This window comes from Rhinopithecus roxellana, chromosome 6 (assembly GCF_007565055.1).
Source record: "Rhinopithecus roxellana isolate Shanxi Qingling chromosome 6, ASM756505v1, whole genome shotgun sequence".
Lineage (NCBI taxonomy): Eukaryota > Metazoa > Chordata > Mammalia > Primates > Cercopithecidae > Rhinopithecus > Rhinopithecus roxellana.
In genome coordinates, this window is record NC_044554.1 from 107,862,028 (window position 1) to 107,880,886 (window position 18,859).

Sequence of the window (18,859 nt, forward strand, 5' to 3'; positions counted from 1 at the left end):
TACTATATGCCACTAAACTGCAAACTTAAAGATGGTAAAGATGTTACATTTTATGTTATGTGTATTTTGCCACAATTTAAAATAATGTAATTTTTTAAAAAGCACAAGCTCTAGAGTCAGACCACCAGCTTGCTTTCTTTCTTTACGTACAGTCTCGTGTCTGTGCACAGGTCATGGAGACTCTCTGAGCTTCCTTCACCTCCTCAGAATAACTGGACCGGGGATGGGCATGGTGGCTCATGCCTGTAATCCAAGCACTGTGGGAGGCAGGCAGATCCACTTGAGGCCAGGAGTTCAAGACCAGCTTGGCCAACATGGTGAAACCCCGTCTCTACTAAAATACAGAAAAATTAGCTGGACATGGTGGCATGTGCCTGTAGTTCCAGCTTCTCCGGAGGCTGAGGCACGACAGTTCCTTGAGTGCAGGAGGCAGAGGTTGCAGTGAGCCGAGATCATGCCACTGCACTCCAGCCTGGGCAACAGAGCAAGACATGTCAAAAAAAAAATAATAATAATAATTGGATCAGTGACAATGATGCCCCATAATAGGGAGGTGGTCAGAATAAACAAAGCAACACTTGTAAACCTTTAATTTGTATAGTATCTAGCACAAAGTAGGTGTTTGATATATTTTAGTTATTGTTATTATTATTATTATTATTTTTTTTTTTTTTTTTTGAGACAGAGTCTCGCTCTGTCTCCCAGGCTGGGGTGCAGTGGCCGGATCTCAGCTCACTGCAAGCTCCGCCTCCCGGGTTTATGCCATTCTCCTGCCTCAGCCTCCCGAGTAGCTGGGACTACAGGCGCCCGCCACCTCGCCCGGCTAGTTTTTTTGTATTTTTTAGTAGAGACGGGGTTTCACCGTGTTAGCCAGGATGGTTTCGATCTCCTGACCTCGTGATCCGCCCGTCTCGGCCTCCCAAAGTGCTGGGATTACAGGTGTGAGCCACCACGCCCAGCCTATTATTATTATTATTTGAGGCAGAGTCTCCCTCTGTTGCCCAGGTTGGAGTGCAGTGGCGCAATCTTGGCTCACTGCAACCTTTGCCTCCCAGGTTCAAGTGATTTTTATACCTCAGCCACCCAAGTAGCTGGGATTACAGGCATGTGCCACCATGCTCAGCTAATTTTTTGTATTTTTAGTAGAGACAGAGTTTCGCCATGATGGCCAGGCTGGTCTCGAACTCCTGACCTCAAGTGATCCGCCCGTCTCATCCTCCCAAAGTGCTGGGATTACAGCCGTGAGCCACTGCGCCTGGCCTAGTTTATTAGTATTATTATTCCCAGCGTCTAACAATGCCAGACACACAGCAGGTACTCAGTGCATGTTTTTTGTTTTGTTTTGTTTTGCTTTGTTTTTGAGACCAAGTCTCACTCTTGTCGCCCAGGCTGGAGTGCAATAGCGCGATCTCGGCTCACTGCAACCTCTACCTCCCAGGTTCAAGCGATTCTCCTGCCTCAGCCTCCTGAGTAGCTGGGATTACAGGTGCCTGCCACCATGGCTGGCTAATTTGTGTATTTTTAGTAGAGACGGGTTTCACCATGTTGACCAGGCTGGTCTCGAACTCCTGACCTCAGGGATCTGCCCGCCTCGGCCTTCCAAAGTGCTGGGATTACAGGTGTGAGCCACCGTGCCCGGCCCCAGTGCATGTTTGTTGAATAAGTGACTGAATAAATGACCTTGTTCAAATGACTTAATTGCTCTGTGCCTTAGTTTCCTCATCTAAAAAAACTTGGGGATAATAATGATAACCATGAAGATTGACTGGGGAAATATATATGATATGTGTATATATGTGTGTGTGTGTGTGTGTGTGTGTGAAGAACTCAGGTTGGAAAGCCTGAAACAGCAAGTATTAGGCAAATATTGGCTACCATTATTATCAGTGGTAATAATGGCAAACACTTTTCCTATTGCCCGGCACTTTCTTTGGAGCACTGACTGGCAGAGATGTCATGCAGCTGTGGCTCTGTGAAGGGCTATGGAAGAAGAAAGAATTCTATTCATCCAGTGCCTCAATGGCACAGGAATTAGAGTAGGGGACACGGCAGAGGTGGATTTTCCCTGCACTGACATTAAGGAAGATGACCCCTTCTCACCTCTAACTTAGTATTGCAAATAGCTGACCTCCTGCGACCAGCATAGTTGAGCACTTTATTGCACTTTTGTCTTGCATTGTCTTGCATGGATCTCTTGTTCCTCCACTTCCTCTTTGTCTGTTCCAGTTCCAGCTCCAGTCAAAACTCAACCAGGACCCTCCTCCCTCAGAAACCCCCTGACTGCTCCAGCCCATGCCCTCTCATGAAGAATTGGATACTATACCTGGGTTGAGTTTTAGGCATGTCATGAAACTCCAGTGTTTTCTCCCAGCTACGGGTTAGGTTTGCGGGTCAGGAACCATGCGTGATATTTACTTCTCAGGAGTCTCCCAAAGCTCCCAGCTCCCCGGGCCTTGAGTGACCCTTAAACTTGCTTTACATCTGAACTATCCACTCCACCAGGGCAAGAGCTGTCATTCTATTCCGACCATGTTTGCACAAGCCTGGGTAGATTTTAAAGCTCAGCCAATGTTTATGGGGGATTAAAATGCCGGACTCACCCTGGATGCCTGAGGCAGTCAAGCCTGGGGAACATCTCCAGATCTCTCTACTAGCAGCTCTTGTTGTCCAACCCTGCAGATGGAGAGGGAGAAGATACAGAAGGCCGGGCTGCACAAAAGATTCTCGTGTCTTACTATAGTCCTGTGGTAGGCAGGCTTCGCGAAAGCCTAAATGAAGTATAAATGGCTTTAGTATCCTCACTTCACTTTGCTCTGACTCCACCCTGCCGAACCCAGTCTTGATGATTAATTTCATTTCCCCAGCATGGACAAGAGGAACAGTCCAGGCACCTGAGAATCTTCCAATATAAAGCAATACACTGGCCATGTGGCACATTGGCTGTTTACTGACCATTTCCCCTGCTCCTCAAACTGAAAAGGCAGCAGCAACTTCGGAACTAAGCGCTTGGATGCACTGGGTGCTTGTTAATTGGTGCTCATGCTATAAGGAGCTGAGTCTTGGGGTTAGGCTTGAAATCCTAAGCAGATGAGAAATCCTGCCCTCTTTAACCACTGTTCTGCTCTCCTCTTGGGCACCTAACCTCTCCTGCAGGAGGGCAGTCCTGTTCTTTGTCTTTCTCCACCTCCTCCCAGCAAGATTGTCATCAGAATGGCTGTGGACTGGGTTCCATTTAAGATTCCCCAGGTCAGCTGGGCATGGTGGCTCACACCTATAATCCCAACATTTTGGGAGGCCGAGGCGGGTGGATCATGAGGTCAGGAGTTTGAGACCGGCCTGACCAACATGGTGAAACGCTGTCTCTACTAAAAATACAAAAATTAGCCAGGTGTGGTGGTGTGCGCCTATAATCCCAGCTATTTGGAAGGCTGAGGCAGGAGAATCACTTGAACCCGGGAGGCAGAAGTGGCAGTGAGCTGAGATCGTGCCACTCCAGCTTGGGTGACAGAGTGAGACTCCGTCTCAAAAAAAAAAAAAAAAAAAAAAAACCCAAACCAAACAAAACACAAAACATTCTCCCGGTCTCAGGTATCTATCAGTTGGAGGTTCTAAGACTGAGATAGATTAGCAGTGGAGGGAGGTAGGAACCCACTGAAAGGACTGAGAGGAAGATGAAGCGTTAACTGGACACAAGCGTGTAAAGATCATCTGAGTCAACGGCTGCCGAAAATTCTGTAATGATAATTTTTTTTGAGATGGGGTGGAGGTAGGGTGAGAACTGAGGGCTCTGATAAAGGTTAAGCCATGAAAAAGACAGAGGCATCGCTAGGTTGCTGCCTGGTGGGGTTAAGGGCTCCATGGTGTTTCTTCTGTCTATTAACCATCACAATCCAGGGAACTTGGATATTATCATTCTTGTGACAAGTGAATATGTCCCATCTCCCTCACAAACAAGAATTCGGGTCTGTGACATGGAACAGAACTCGCCAATGTGTTGGGAGTTCCAGGGATATGGAGGTCACTCTCAGCTATCAGAACCACCAGGTGTGGGGCTGGGGCAGCCCCAGTCATCGCCACAGGCCTCGAGTGGGCTCCCCAGTGACCCTAATATTATCCTTACCTAAATGCCATCCCATTAAAAAGACTGGGAACAGTTTCTGTTTGGGATGATGAAAAAGTCCTGGATACAGACAGTGGTGATGGTGACACAATATTGTGAGGGTGCTTAAGCCACTGAACTGTACACTTAAACATGGTTAAAAGAGTAAATTTCATGTTATTTATGTTTTACCACAATAAAAAAATTTTTAAAGATTGGGAAGCACAGGCTCCATGGAGATTAGAGAAGGAGGAGGGGCCGCTGACTAGGGGTAAATAAGAGTTGGGAGGACAGAGAATCTAGGAAGAAGTATGTTGTAAGAAGGGGAGGTTGGAGCCTTCTCTCTCCTCCTGCCCCGGCCATCCAAGAATCCTGTCCATGCAGCTCCATGTTCAGCCCCACCTCCTCTCCAGAGCTTTCTCTGTCCCCTCAGGTCTTTAGAGCCCGCAGAATGCCACCTAGCACTTAGATTCTCTGCTTCATCAACATTGATGTCTCATCTCCAGTCAGACTGCAGGTTCCTTACAGACAGGTGGCATGTGCTTGACATCTCTGTGCTATTCACAGGGACTGGCACATTCTGGGCATATACTAGGTACTCAATACCTGTTATACAGTAAGTCTCTTTTTTTGAACAGGATTGGGGAGAAGTAAGTAAATTTTAGCTAACTAATGAAACCTTTCTCTTCTAGATATAGAACTAGTAAATGAGTGCTTTACTTCTCTGAGCATTTTCACATACCAGGATGTGGTTCTAAAGTCAAAAGTCTGGTGCCTTATGAAGGTAGTTGTACCTGGGGTGGCTCAGACCTGGGGTGACATAGGGGTGGTGATGGTAAATATTGATTTTAGTGAGGCCATCACTTTCTGAGTCTAGAACTCTTCCCTGGGAAGAGCCTTTAGAAATCTCAGTCTTTCTTTTTTTTTTTTTTTTTTTGATATGGAGTCTCGCTCTGTCACCCAAGCTGGAGTGCACTGGCCAGATCTCAGCTCACTGCAAGATCCGCCTCCTGGGTTCACGCCATTCTCCTGCCTCAGCCTCCTGAGTAGCTGGGACTACAGGCGCCCGCCACCTCGCCCGGCTAGTTTTTTGTATTTTTTAGTAGAGACGGGGTTTCACCGTGTTAGCCAGGATGGTCTCGATCTCCTGATCTTGTGATCCGCCCGTCTCGGCCTCCCAAAGTGCTGGGATTACAGGCTTGAGCCACCACGCCCGGCCTAGAAATCTCAGTCTTTCATCACAGTCACGGTGCATTTGTTGAGCAGACGTCTTCTGAGTTGGCTACTGCCAGACTGGATGCTAAACAAATTTTGACTATTTGCAAACAAACTAAAAAATAAGGACAAAGATATTCATGCCTTGTAGAGAATCTTTAAAATAATGTGAAATCCTGAAAACGTCTGGCACATGGTAGGCCTCACCAAATATGCTGTAAGATCTAAAAGCTGTTCTTACACGAGAATTCCAGAATGTTTCAAGAAAGGAAAACATTGGTCTAACCAACACAAACATTGTTTTTATGTGTTTGATTATAAAGTCTGTGAAATGACTTTTTTTTAGCTGGAATCATAAGCTCTGTGCCTAACAGGCTGGGTAGGGAACCTCTGAGAAGCCTAGTTGGGCTTTAGGATGAGGGGGAGTGCTGAGGACTCTGATCCCTTAGTCCAAAGAGGCCAACTTCCACTCAGCTTCAGCCACCAGTTGCTAAACCTTTTGCTTTTTTCACAACAGAAGCTGGAAGTCCAGATTTTTACGGGACATTTCAAGATATTTAAAATAACTTGGAGTCACCGACTCATTTTGGCCATGAAACTCATAAACACACCTGCATTCATGCCTCCTCTGACAGGCTTTCCAGCCAACACCCCTCCCTCACTTGCATCCAGGTCTCATTGTCTCCTACCTTCTCTGGGATTTTGCTTTTGTAGTTCACCATTATGATCTGAATTCTGACCCAGCTGCTCCTGATGCTGCTCTCACCAAGACCTGGATTTGCCTTGCAGCGAAATCCAAAGGGTTTGGAAGTCCTTTGCCTGTGACCTCTCTCTAGCCTCCAGCGGCCTCCTCCTCTCTGAAGCACGTCTTTCCTCGGCTCCTCTGTCACCTCTACCTGGGGCTTTCCTGTCCAGTCCTTGCACCTCCACTCTCCAATCTTGTTTACAGTCCTCTCTCGGTGCCATCCCCTAATGTTGGTGTCCCAGAAGCTTCTGTCCCAGGCCCCCAATTTCTCACTCCACACTCAGTTCTTTGGGAAGATCATTCACTCCCCCATAGCTTCAGAAGCACATGCGGATAATTCTCAGCTCTATGTCTGCATCCCGGCCCTCTTCTTAGCTCTCCACCCACACGGCCTCCTTCCTGCTGGGCAGGCACTGCTCACAACTCAGCAGATGCAGGACTGCTCCCCCAGCACGAAGCTGTCCCCAACACCGCGTCTCCCTTCTGGGAGTATGCCACTGTCATCCAGTCAGTGGCAAGCAGAAATCGGGCCAAGCTTATTGATTCCCCCACCCACACTAGTCAACAGGTCCTGTGTCCTCTGCCTATTAAGCCTATTAAGTGTCTCTTGAATCCATCAATTCTCTGTTTTCTCTGACACAACTATGGTCCCAGGTCATCACCACCTGTCACCAGGACAACTGATGCGCAGGCCTCCAGTCTCGCTCCTGAGTTGTCTAGCCAAACATCCTTCCAAAATGCAGGACTGTAAGCGTGGCCCTGTTCCTGCCCTGTCTAACCTTGCCATGGTTCCCCCTCTCTTGGACACTGTCTAAACTCCTTCACAGGTGTGAAAGGCCCTTCCATCTCTCAGGCCACTGCTCTGGCCTCTCATCCCGCTCACTGGGAAATGAATAATGCTGCGCTCCAAGTCCGACGAGAGGCAGAGCGGGGTCAAACCCAAGACTACTCACTGCAAGCCCCATAGGCTCCCCATTATCCTACCCTCCCCGCTCATGGCCAGGCAGCCCTAGCTCTCATACCTGCCTAGGCTGGAGAAGGGCAATACAGAGACTTCTGGACTCAGCAGCCTCAAGAAAGAACTTGTTGCAAGTGCGATGTGAAAGCAACCTTCCACTGCAGTGCATGTGCCACCTTCTTCCTCAGGCCACCCAGCTCCGAATCCCCCGGGAGAGCTGCAGGGACCGCACAGAGCTCCCAAGCCCACGCCAAAGGACGGCCTGCCTCCTTCAGCTCCAGTCTGTGACACGTGGCGTGAGTGAAATGCACCCTAATGTTCCTTCCTTATACTTCCGAGCTAGAAGCAGGAGCCAGGGTGGTGGTTTGGTGAATAAGTATATTACATTTTGATTTGGGAGAACCAATTAACAGCAGCTGGCTAAATGTAACTCACCCAGGACAGAAGGGCAAGTGGAGGGGGGTGGTCTGTGTGTGGATGGAGTTGGGACAGTGGCTAAGGAGAGTCAGGGGTTCCCTCCCCCAATTCATTTAACAGCCCCAGAACTTTCTGATTTTAATTTTAATGAAACTTTAAGTACATAAATAACCACTCTTTCCCGCCCTGGTTGAGGCCGCGCTGGGTCCAGGAAATATCTGCTTTCCAACGGGGCACCTGGGTGGGAGCCTTCCAAGAACTTCAGCCTCAACTGTTCCCAGCAAGGGTTCGCTCGCATTTCTGTCCTAGGAGGTCCAAGCTGGGTATCCTGTGCGGACGCAGACACTGCGGGCAGGAAACAGGAGTCCCGCGGCGGCCAAATCTTCGGGCAGCTGCCTAGGCCACCGTGCTCACCCCAGGCGGTCTCATGGCACGGGCCTCTCCAAACTGTAGGCGAGAAAGGGTCCTGGTGAGAACTAGGCTCAGAAAAAGAGCGGGGGCGGCGCCACCTCTGGGGGAGTGGACCAGGCTGGGGCTGCCAGGGCGGCGTCCGGGGCCGCATGGGCGGCTTCGCCGTGAATGAGCTGGTGCCGCACCAGGTGGGTCTTGCGACTGAAGCTCTTTCCGCACTGTGGGCAGGAGAAGGGGCGGGAGCCTGTGTGGATCGCCTGGTGGCGGACTAGGTTGGTTTTGGAGCTGAAGCTGCGGGCGCAGACGGCGCAGGCGTGGGGGCGGCTGCCCGTGTGCACCGCCTGGTGGCGGCCCAGGTGCGACTTGCGGCTGAAGAGGCGGCCGCACTGAGCGCAGGCGAAAGGCCTGGCGCCGCTGTGGGCCCTGGAGTGGGCGACCAGATTGGGCCGCGAGCCGAAGCGGCGGTCACACTGCGTGCAGGCGAAGGGCCGTTCGCCCGTGTGCACGCGCCGGTGCCGCGCCAGGTGCTGCCCATGGGCGAAGCCGCGCCCGCAGTCCGGGCAGAAAAAGGACCGCTCGCCCGAGGGAGCGCGCTGGGGCGCCACAGGATCGGATCCTGGGCCGCAGCGCGGTCCGCCAGGCGCGCTGGCCAGGGGCTCGGCGGCGGGGGGATCCACGGTGGCGCCCAGTGCGCACTCGTTGCACCCATAGGGGCGACCCTCGCTGCGGTGCAGACACTGGTGCGTGGCGAGGTTCTTTTTCCAGCCGAAGCTCAAGCCGCAGTCGGAGCAGGCGAAAGGCTTTGGCCCGGGAGGGGATGGGGTGGGGGACGGGGCAGTGCAATGAGGAGAAGCGGACGCGTCGGGAGAGGGCCTGGCAGGGCCGGCCGCCTCGTGCACCCTTTGGTGCCGCACCAAGTGCTGCTTATGCGTGAAGCTGCGTGCGCACTGCGCGCACTGGTAGGGCCTCTCGCCAGTGTGGATGCGCTGGTGCCGAATCAAGTGCGTCTTCTTGCGAAAGCGCTTCTCGCATTCTGTGCAGGGGAAGGGCCGCTCGCCAGTGTGGGTCTTCTGGTGCGAGCCCAGGTGGATCTTCTGGCTGAAGCGCTTGCCGCACTCCGCGCACGGGTAGGGCCGCTCGCCCGTGTGCGTGCGCAGGTGGCGGGTCAGGTGGGCCTTCTTGCTGAAGCGCTTGTCGCACTCGGAGCACGGGAAAGGCCGCTCCCCGCGGTGGCTGCGCTGATGCAGCAGCATGTGGGCGCGCTGCGTGAAGCTGCGGCCGCAGTCCGGGCAGGCGCAGGGACCCTCACCCCGGTGCAGCCGCTGGTGCAGTCGCAACGTCAGCTGGTCCCGGAAGCGCCGCTCACACTCCCCGCAGCCGTAGGGCTTCTCGGGCATCGGAGCCCACCCGGACAGCGCGAGCCCACTCAGTGTCCCCGGGGTCCCTGGCTCCAGTTTGTAAGCGGCAGCCAGATGCCCCAGGTCAGGTGCGGGAAAAGGGCTGGGAAGTAACGATAGATGCTGGGGCCATTCAACCTCCTCTTCTGCCTCCTGATCCTCATCCTCCACCTTCACCTTCCGAATCATCCACTCGTCTCCTGAAAGGTCAAAACAAGAATTGTCTATTGAGCTCCACGTGTGGCAACGTTTATTTAACCACAGGATCTCCACTTCCTGGAACCCTGCGGTCTGGCTGTGCTCTCCACTCTACCTAACGGTTCCTGAGAGTGACCAAATCCGCAGCTTTTCTCAGGCCTCCTGCACTCTCGGAAGCCTGTGATGCATGTGAACACCACACCCCTCCCCGGGGCTTCTTCCCCGGCCTGGATGTGCCCAGGAGCCTTCCGGCACCCCTGAAGAGGAAGGTTGCCCAAGCTTCAGTCCTCCTGCTTCGCTCCAGGTTCACATCCCTTTGGTGGCTGGCCCAGATCTTCCTGCTCCAGCAGTGCCTTTCTGGGACCTCAGTCTCCATCTCTGGTCCAGCAGCTCTCCTTGGTACTGCAAACTGGCCGCGGCTCAGCAGCTTTCTTACCACACACCTGACCTTCCCAAACTGAGCCCTGGCTGACTTTAACCTTAGGACTAGAGCCTCCTTCCCTGGTGGCCTTGAAAACTTCATCTTTGACATCTCACCTGGGCTGCTTCTCTTGCTCTCTAACCCCCACCCCCAGCCCACCTTACCTCTAGTGGCCAAGGAACCAGGGTGCCCTCGTACTCCTGCTACTCCCTTCTTTCCTGCTGGACAGCTGGAGGGGAACTCACCATTTAGGAAGACCAAGATGGAGTTTACAGGGTCTGGGGAACTAGTGAACACTGGCTCTGGAGAAGCAAGGAGGGCCCTCTGGGGGAGCCTCAGCCTAAGGGCAGGTTGCAGGGGGTTCCACTGGAGTGTTGCCCCTCTCGGGTGCTGCAGTGGTCCAGCCAAGAGGAAGGAGCCCGGGGTCCAGACGAGAGGGTCCAACTTAGGTTCTCCTCTGTCACTAACTAGGAGTGTGACTTTGGTTCAGTCACTTAACCTCTTTGAGTTATGTTTCTTAGTCCGCTAAGAAAGTTTTCCCTTTGTCTAAGAGTTGGAGTAGTTTAAAGCTCTTACGCTTGTTTTGCATCATCAGCTCCTGGGGAACTTTGAGAAAATGCACAAATGGGGGCAAGGCCCACGAATGTGTTCTCATCTTTAAAGCTCCCAAAGTGACTCTCATTTGTGAATCACTGAATCAGATAATTTGAGTTCCTGTCTGGCCTGAGCCTTGATTCCATCACACATGGACTTCCACAATCAGAGGTACTCTCAGTTTCTTCTATCAGTTCATTGACTCCACACTCCTGTCTACTTATCATACTGTGATACTGCTTTCACCTTCATTGTGGCACTCTTCACTTTTCTACTCAAGAACCATCAATAGCTCCTATTTATTTATTTTTAATTGAGTCAGGGTCTTGCTCTGTCTCCCAGGCTGGAGTGCAATGGGATGATAATGTCTCACTGCAGCCTCAAACTCCTGGGCTCAAGTGATCCTCTTACCTCAGCCTCCCAAGCAGCTGTGACTACAGGTGTGCACCACCATGCCCAGCTAATATTTCTTATTTTTTCAGAGATAGGGTCTCGCTGTGTTGCCCAGGCTGGTCTTGAAATCCTAGTCTCAAGCAATTCTCCCACCCCAGCTTCCTGAGTCACTGGGATTGCAGGCATGAGCCACAGTGCCCAGCCCAGCACCCTATTATTTGAAGATAAAACAGGTTCCAGCTGTATCTGAGGCTCACCCCACCCAAGTCCAACTTTCTTTCTCCCAGGCATGGACCTTCCACTTCAGCCAAGCTGCTCTCCTCCCCTTTCCTGCTTCAAGATCTTCTCACCCTAGAACGTCTTCCCATCCTCCACCCCACCCCTTTCAGAACTGAAGTTTACACCTTTCTCAAAATGCAGCACAAATTAATGTTTTTTTTTTTTTTTGACAAATTCCCAATGCACGTGGATCTTTTAGCATAAACTCCTATAGCACTTACTGTTAACACTTTTGTACTTATTTGTGACTTGCCTTTATACTGTTCTTTTAATTCTTTGTTCTGGCTCATATTAAGGTCATTTCAACCAGATTTTTTCTTCTGGGGTGCAGACATTTTGTGTTCCATTTCTTTTGTGTCTAACAAGAAAGGTGTTTTTATATGTCTGATAAAAATGGGGACTGCTGCCAGTTATTGAGGACCAACTGTAGATGAAGTGGTGTAAACACACTGTCACAAACCTTCACAAACCGAAGCTCCTGGAGGCAAGGTGGCCTATCCAAGGACACTCAGCTAGTAAATGCAGAGCAAAGATTCAAACCAGGCCCAGGTAACTCTACAGTTCATCTCTTTCCCCTATACTTAACACAACCTGTATGTAGTAGGTGCTCAATAAATCCTTGCAGAATAAATGATATTCCTCAGGCAAAAGGTAATAAGGGTGGTGGTAGTGGAAGGAAGTAATGGTGGGATTGTTGAGAGAGAATGAGCAGTTTGATCACCCTGGGTGTGAGGAGATGAGTTGAATACAGCAGAGGTGGAGCATCTGGGTCCCCTCACGATCAGAGGAAGCTGGGCAAGGCAGCATGTCAGGGGAGAGGCAGTGAAAAGGTCGATCAAAGCCATGTATCTTCATGGCAACTGTAATTAGACTTAGACTGGGGGAAATAAAGAGGGGGAGGCAGGAGTTCTAGGAGGCATTTGAGGGGAGGCTGTGTTTCTCTTTGGTGACCAGCCTGTCTGACTCCTGCCATCTACAGATGTGAAATTCCCTTTCAGCACTGAAGCTCCACAGCAGAAAGGTGCTGAACTCAACTTGGGTTGGAAGGGCCTGGACTGCCTGTCTTGGGGGATTACCTGCCTCATGAGATAGCAGCTCCAGAGCTTGCTGGGCCCCGTTCCCTTGGCCTGAGCCCATGGTGAGAATGAAGTGACAGGAAGACTCACCTGGGCAGGCGCCCACAGGCTGAGCCTTCTGTGCTGTGCATGCCTGGCCTCTGCAGGGAGCCTCGGCTTGTTCTGTGCGGGCACCTTCCTCCGGTGTGGGGGCCTTGTGCCCTGGCAGAGAATAGGATACCTCAAGGACTCTGGAGATATCACAGATGGCCAAAGGGCCCCACTGGTGCTGGGAAGAAGGAACATTTGAAACCCTGGCTCCAGCAGGGCCCACAGGGTTCCTCCCACATCCTACCTGAATTCAGGGGCTGAGTTCCTGGCTTCCCAGGGGCTGCCTCAGACTCCTTCAAGCAGGGCAGCTGCTAAGGGTATGTATGAGATGGACCACAAGGTCACAAGAGCCACCACTGTGAGGAGCTTCTGGAATACGTGTGTGTAAGACAGTGGAAGCAAGGGAGGCCCCTAGGAGAAGGGCTAGAGCTTTCCCAGCCCCCAGATGGACCCTGGTTCCAAGCAAATCACTGGGGAGAACCAGGATGTCAAAAGTCAGGCACATTCCTGCCTTAGTGCTCTGTTCTGGCTGTACTCCTGCCTGAAGCACTTTTCCCAAATCTGCTGAGCTGTCTCCTTCACCTCTTTTATTTTTCAAGAGAAAGGTCTTCTCTGTCACCCAGGCTGGAGTGCAGTGGCATGATCATACCTCACTGCAGACTGGGCTTCAAGGGATCCTACTGCCCCAGCCTCCCAAGTAGCTGGGAACACAGGCATGAGCCACCACATCCGGCTAATTTTTAATTTTTTTGTGGAGACAGGGTCTCGCCATGTTGCCTAGGCTGGTCTCGAACTAGGCTCAAGGAATCCTTCCACCTTGGCCTCCCAAAGGGCTGAGAATACAGGCATGAGCCACCATGCCCGGCTTCCCCCACCTCTTTCAAATCCTGCACAAATCTTACCTTCCCAAAGAAACCCAGTCTCACCACCCTATTTAATCCTATAACATGCGCCACCCACCCTCACCGACAGTAGTCTCGGCCCCCCATCAACCCACTTCACCAGACATTATCCTCTCTCCCAGAGCTCTTATCATCTTTGAACATAGTTTATAAATGTCCTTATTTATTGTTTGCTGACTTGCTGCACTCATTAGGATTAAGCTCTTGAAGGTAGGGATCTTTGGCTATTTGGTCACTGAGGTATTCCAAATGTTTAGAATAGCATCCCACACATAGTAGGTGCTCAATAAATATTTGATGAAGGGAAGGAAGAAAGGAAGGGAGGGAGGGAGGGAGGGAGGAAGGAGGGAGGGAAGAAGGGGACGAAGGTAGGGAGGGCAGGAGGAAAGCAGGCAGACTCCTCCCTGAGCCTCTTCATGGTTCCTGTTACCTACCTGAGCACACCCCCAGTGCTCTCTCTTCCCTAGAAGAGGACATCTGCTCCTGGACATTATGGGATCCTTCCCTGGGCTCACTTTGGGGGACCATCTCTGGCTGTCCCACAGAGAATCCTGTTACAGGCAGAAGGGTGGGTCCAAGTAAAACATCCAGTACAGAACAAGTAATCAGAGGCGGGGGCTCGTCCCCTTCCCAGCCTGCCCAAGAGACTTTTCCCACCCTGCTCAGGAAGGACAGGGTCTCTCACCAGCATGGACATGGACAGGTATCAACCTCATTCCCTTTGAGGTGAGTCAAAAAGGACAGAAGGAAGAGATAGCATAGATGTAAATATGACTGTGCTCTGTGAGTGCTCAAGTGTGCAGACGGTCTGGAGCACAGCCTCTACTATGGTCCAGGCATTCAGACACCCCATGCTACAGAAAAGGAGGCTGCCCTACAGGCCCCTGGTGCCTCAGGGTTGCAGCCTCCTGAGGGTGGCTCTGCTGTCTGAGTTGTAGATGCTCCTGAATCCTCCTAAGCTTTTCCCCAAGTCCCTTCATTTCTGCCAGCTCACCCAGGGAGCTGAGGGCCTCCAAGGTCTCTCTCATGGTAACCCAGAGTAGCTCCTCCTGGGGATCGGCCACAGACCCTATGGAGAAAAGACAGCCTTGTTCAGATTTTTCCCACGCCAGCTTCCACCTGGGCCCTGGCTCTGCCCAACCTCTCCCTATGGGCTCTTCCAGGAGCTCCAAAGGTAACATCTCCAGGTACTGGGGGATGTTAGGGAAACTGGATTTCAGAAAGCCAAGAGATCTTTGAAGGTGGCCCAAGAAGGCCTTGAAACCACTTCTGTCAGCTCTGGAAACCAGCCACACCACCCCCTCACCGGGCAGGTCTCTCACCCGCAAGCCCCAGCCCATCAGCACCGCATCTCCACGTCCCAGTGTCCTTGCCTGGGGAAGTTCAGTAAAGATTCGATTCTCTGGGGAGAGGCTTGAGGGTGGGAGCCTAGGGTGGGGAGTGGGAAACTGCATCTCCTAGGCCCTCCAGCTGTCACTGCCCGAGCTGGTGAAATAGGAGCCAGCCCTGGGACGGGAGTGTCACTTTAGGGGTACTGCTTGGGGAGGTCCTCGAGAGGATCCTCTCATAGGTAGAAAATGACTGCCTCTCCCTAAACCACTACCATAAAACCACCTCTCACCCGCGCCGGGCTGCTGTCCAAGGCCGGGACACCGCCCCTGCTGCCCCTTCCCTGCTCCGCCTCCCGCGGGTCCCCCGCCCTTCCCCCAGCAGACTCCCCTCCCCCATCTCCCCGGCTGCCTTCCCTCTGCCCCGCCCCTCCCGCTCCCCCTGCCTTCCGCCCTCTCTCCGGGCGAATCGGGCCGGCGCCCCGGCTCCGCCTCCGGCCCCGCCCCTCAGGCTCCGCCCGCCCGCGCCCGGCAGGGCCAACCCCTCGAGGCCCCCTCGGGGTCGGCCCTCTACTGCCACCGCCTCCCCTCACCCTCCGCTCCAGGCCGCCTCGGCGGCAGCGCTCCCCTCCCCCTCCCAGACTCCGGGCTGCCTTTCCCTGCCCTCCCGGTTCTCCCCCGCTCCATCTCCCTCCCTGGCTGCACGCCCTCTCCCTTCCTTTCCCCCTCCTCTTTTCCTTCCTCCCCAACACCCGCCCTCCTCCTCTCAGCTTTTTTCCCCAACCCCGTTCTCTCCTCCCCTCCCTCCTCTCCTCCCCCACCGCGGTTTCCCTTCCTTCTCCTTTCCTCGCCTCACCTCGGTTCCCTTCCCCTCCCCCTTTCCAGCCCTCCCCCACGTCTCCCCACCGCCCTCCCCCTCCCTCCCTCCCTCCCTTCTGCAGCTCTCCTTCCCCTCCGAGGCCCCCGCCTCCCTTCCCCCTCTGTCTCCCCAGCAGGCTCCAGCTTCGCTTCCCTCCCCGTCCCCAGTCCCCAGAACCGCTCTTCCCCTCCCCCCTCCCAGGCCGCTCCCCAGCTCCCGGGTCCTCCGGCCCGCAAGCCTGGGGGTCTAGGGCTGACCCGCTCGCTCGGGACCTTCCCGCGGGCCCTGCCCTCCCCACCCCGCCTCTCCTCGGAACACCCCTCCGCGCCTCTCCCTTCCTCCGCGGCGCCCCCTCCCCATTTCTGCTCCCCTCGGACTTCTCCTCACCCCTCCCAAGTTTTCCTCCCGACGGGTCCCTCAGCTCCACCTCCCTGCCCCAATGCCGTCCCAAGCAGCTCCGATCGCCGACTTCACTCCAGGTCCCGGCCCCCTCCGCAGCTCCGGGGCTCACCTGTCAGCGCCCTCCTCTCCCGCCCCTCCCGAGCGGCCCGGTTCCCTGCGCCCGCTTCTTCTTCCCCTTCCCCCTCGGCCCCCTCCCACACTCCCTCTCCCCTCCCCTCTGGGCCCGCCGGCCCCTTCCCACCTGCTTCCCGCCCGACCCACTCCCAGCCCCCGCCCTTCCCTCCAGCCCCCCGGTCCCCTCTACCCCCACAGCCCTCACCCGGCCCTCGCCGGCCTTGCCCTCCCTTCCCCCCAGCCCCCGACCTCCCCCGACCCCTGCCTCTCCCCCACGCCCTCCGTCCGCGCCCCTACCTCCGGGGCTGTCACCTGCGCGGAGCCCGCGGTGACCCGAGCGCGGCGCTGAGGGAGACGCGGGCGGGGCCGCCTGCAGCGGAGCCTCCCGGGCCCTTACCTGGCTGGCTGGCCGCTCTGCCCGCGCCGCGGGGACCCAGGCGCCCGGGCCTCCTGCCCCGCCGGCTCTGCTCACAATGGCGCTCGCCGCCTGCAGCTCGGGTGCTGACGGCCCGAAAGACTGACAGACTGACAGCCCCGAAACTTCGCGGGGAGGAGAGAGATAGACGCGCGGGGAGCGGGAGCCGGGAAACGGCGCCCGCGAAGGAGGAGGGACCGAGGGAGCAGGCGAAGAGACTCGGCGCACCGGGCTGCGGGAGGCAGGGGCAGGGGGTTTTAGGAGTGGGGTCCCAGGAGGAATCACCGCGGGCTTCGGCGGGCAGGTGATGGTCTTAAGGCTCCGAGCCCGGAGTAGGTGCTGGAAGTGGGAGCTCAGGACGGGGGAGGGGAGGGTTGGGGAGGGTGATGGGAGAGCGGGTGGAGGAGGGCGAGGAGGCTGGGGAGGAAGGGCGCTCGGGCTGCGGGGAAGGGTGCCGAGGGAGGGTGCTCGCGGCCGCGGAGGGAGGAGACGGGGAAAGGTGGAGCGCGAACGGGTGGGGTGGGCGAGGAGGAGTTGGGGGAACGAGGAGGGGGCGTGTCGGGGGGGAGCCAGCGAGTCGTGCACTGCCTTCTCTAAGTCGCCGGTGCCAGCCGGGTGTGCAGCGCCGCGTTCCCGCGGGAGGACGGCACGGGGGGTCGGCCTGGGAAACTGTGGCCCCGCCCCCGTTCTCCACCCGGATTCCACCCGGATCCACCCAGACCCACAGCCCCTCGCCCGGAGTCCCAAGGACCGGATTCGAAACCAGCCGTGGGGGCAGACGGGAGAGAGGGCTGGGCCCCTGTGCCTGCGAGAACGGGTCCTTCGAAGTAGAAACTGGGAAGAGGACTTTGAGCCAGGTCCCCTGGGAGAAGGCCGGGCCGGGTCGGGAGCTCCAGGGGGCGAGGCTGAGACGAGGCTGGGCGGAGACTCTGAGGGCGGGGTCCGGGGGAGGGTCTGGGAGGGGGCTGCAGAGAGGGGAGGGCTCTATGGGCGGGAGACGATAGCTGGGGTGCCTGCTGGCCCGGACGCCACCTGGAGTTAGATGTGGAGGGCCCCCCTCAGCCCCAGCTTCTCAGGGGACTCCACTCGCCCTCCCTGCCCAGGTTACGAGGTTTCTCCTCGGCCTCCTTCCCGCTGCGCCCACTCCTGAAAGCTCCGGAGATGCTGAAGTCTGGACTGTTAGTTCCTGGTCCCCTCTCCATGAACTTTCTCCAAATTCCCTTGGGTTCCAGCTTCCTCCCTCCTGCCCCTTTACTGGAAAGGGTGGCTCCAACTCGGGTCTGTTCCCAATCCCAGTGCTGCCTGATCAGCCCCGGTTTGAATCCAGAGCTGAGAAAGAGGCTGGGAAGGGGAGGGTGTGAATGGTCCTCGAGCTCCTGCTACCACAGCCCACCACAAGGATGAGTGCCTGGAAGAGCGCCCATCCCTCGAGCTCAGCTGTGAAGGCTCCTCTGCCTCCAGGATGAAGGGAGCCCCTGGAGCAGCATGTGTCACTGTGCGTGCTGGGGTGTGGCCGAGCACCTGTGCCAGCGTTGTGAGACTTACAGTGAGAGTGTGCATGTGTGTAAAACAGGAAAGGGGGGTGACTGGGTGTGCGTGTGGCCCTTTCTGAGGACTCCAGAGCGGGAGTTGATCCCAGCCATCCGTGACCCCCTAAGAGACTCACTCTGGGCCCTTTTTTTGGCCCCGGGACCAATGGTGAACCCAGGAGAAGGAAAGTCCCGCCCAGCTCTGGTTCTCAGCAGCGGTCTTCCTCCCCCAGGTGGAATGACTACAGGATGCTGGGAGGGGTATCAGGTTTAGGAGACCGAGGGGCGTGGAATCGGAGCCAGGAGACCAGGGCGTGCATTCCAGCCCGGGTGTCCGGGTGTGCTTGGAGCTCCGCTGGGACCAGGATGGACCCCGGATTCCCCTGTGGAGCCTGTCACTGCCCCTCCCAGCCGGACTCTCGGATTATTTCATCCGGCTTCGCTCTACCCCGGGGCTGGGGGAGCTGGCTCCCCTGCCCACTCCTTCCAGAGGGTCCTCTCATTCCTCAGCGTAGGCTCCCCAGTTCTAAACCCCAGAGACTCTAGGAGACCCTCGAAGAAGGAGACAGGGTGGGCCCAACCAGCCACACATAATCATTCTTATGGTCACAATAAGAAACTGAACCCTTACATGTTGCCCACCCATCTCCACACACTCAGGAACCCCAGCTACCCTACCCTGGAAGCGCTCCCGCTTACTGCCCCCCACTCCTGAATTTGGGCAAGAGAGGAGCGGGAGGCAGGGGAGCACCATCCAGGCAGAAGTTCAAGGCTGGAAGACCCCATCGGTCGTTTAGCCCAGGAGCTCTTAACCTTTTCATGGGGTCATGGCCCTCTTGAGAATCTAATAAAAGTTATAGAACTGTCTTCAGAAAAATGTGCACATACAATTTCAAAGATTACTGGAGTCTGAGTCCTATCTGTGCATCCCTGGGAAGTCCCTGAAATTTTTACTGGGAAGGAAATTGAGGCCCAGAAAGGGAGGGTGGCTTGCCCAGAGCCCCATGTTAATTTGTG

At 55.2% G+C, this 18,859-nt stretch overlaps 1 protein-coding gene across 8 annotated transcripts; it reads right to left on the reverse strand.

The window, feature by feature from the left end:
* Positions 1-7,375: 7,375 nt before the first annotated feature.
* ZNF467 (zinc finger protein 467) lies at positions 7,376-17,959 on the reverse strand. 8 transcript variants are annotated; one of them, XM_030933058.1, is made up of 5 exons: positions 16,196-17,234; positions 14,190-14,264; positions 13,630-13,746; positions 12,294-12,404; positions 7,376-9,442 (listed from the first exon to the last, which is right to left on the reverse strand). In XM_030933058.1, the coding sequence occupies exons 2-5, from the start codon at positions 14,221-14,223 to the stop codon at positions 7,917-7,919; spliced, it is 1,788 nt and encodes a 595-aa protein (XP_030788918.1). In that variant the 5' UTR covers positions 14,224-14,264; positions 16,196-17,234; the 3' UTR covers positions 7,376-7,916. The 8 variants fall into 8 exon arrangements, with proteins under 8 accessions (XP_030788918.1, XP_030788922.1, XP_030788919.1 ...); XM_030933062.1 differs by having other exon boundaries at positions 12,294-12,471; positions 16,196-16,296; XM_010379737.2 differs by having other exon boundaries at positions 7,569-9,442; positions 16,296-17,959.
* Between the last annotated feature and the right edge of the window lie 900 nt (positions 17,960-18,859).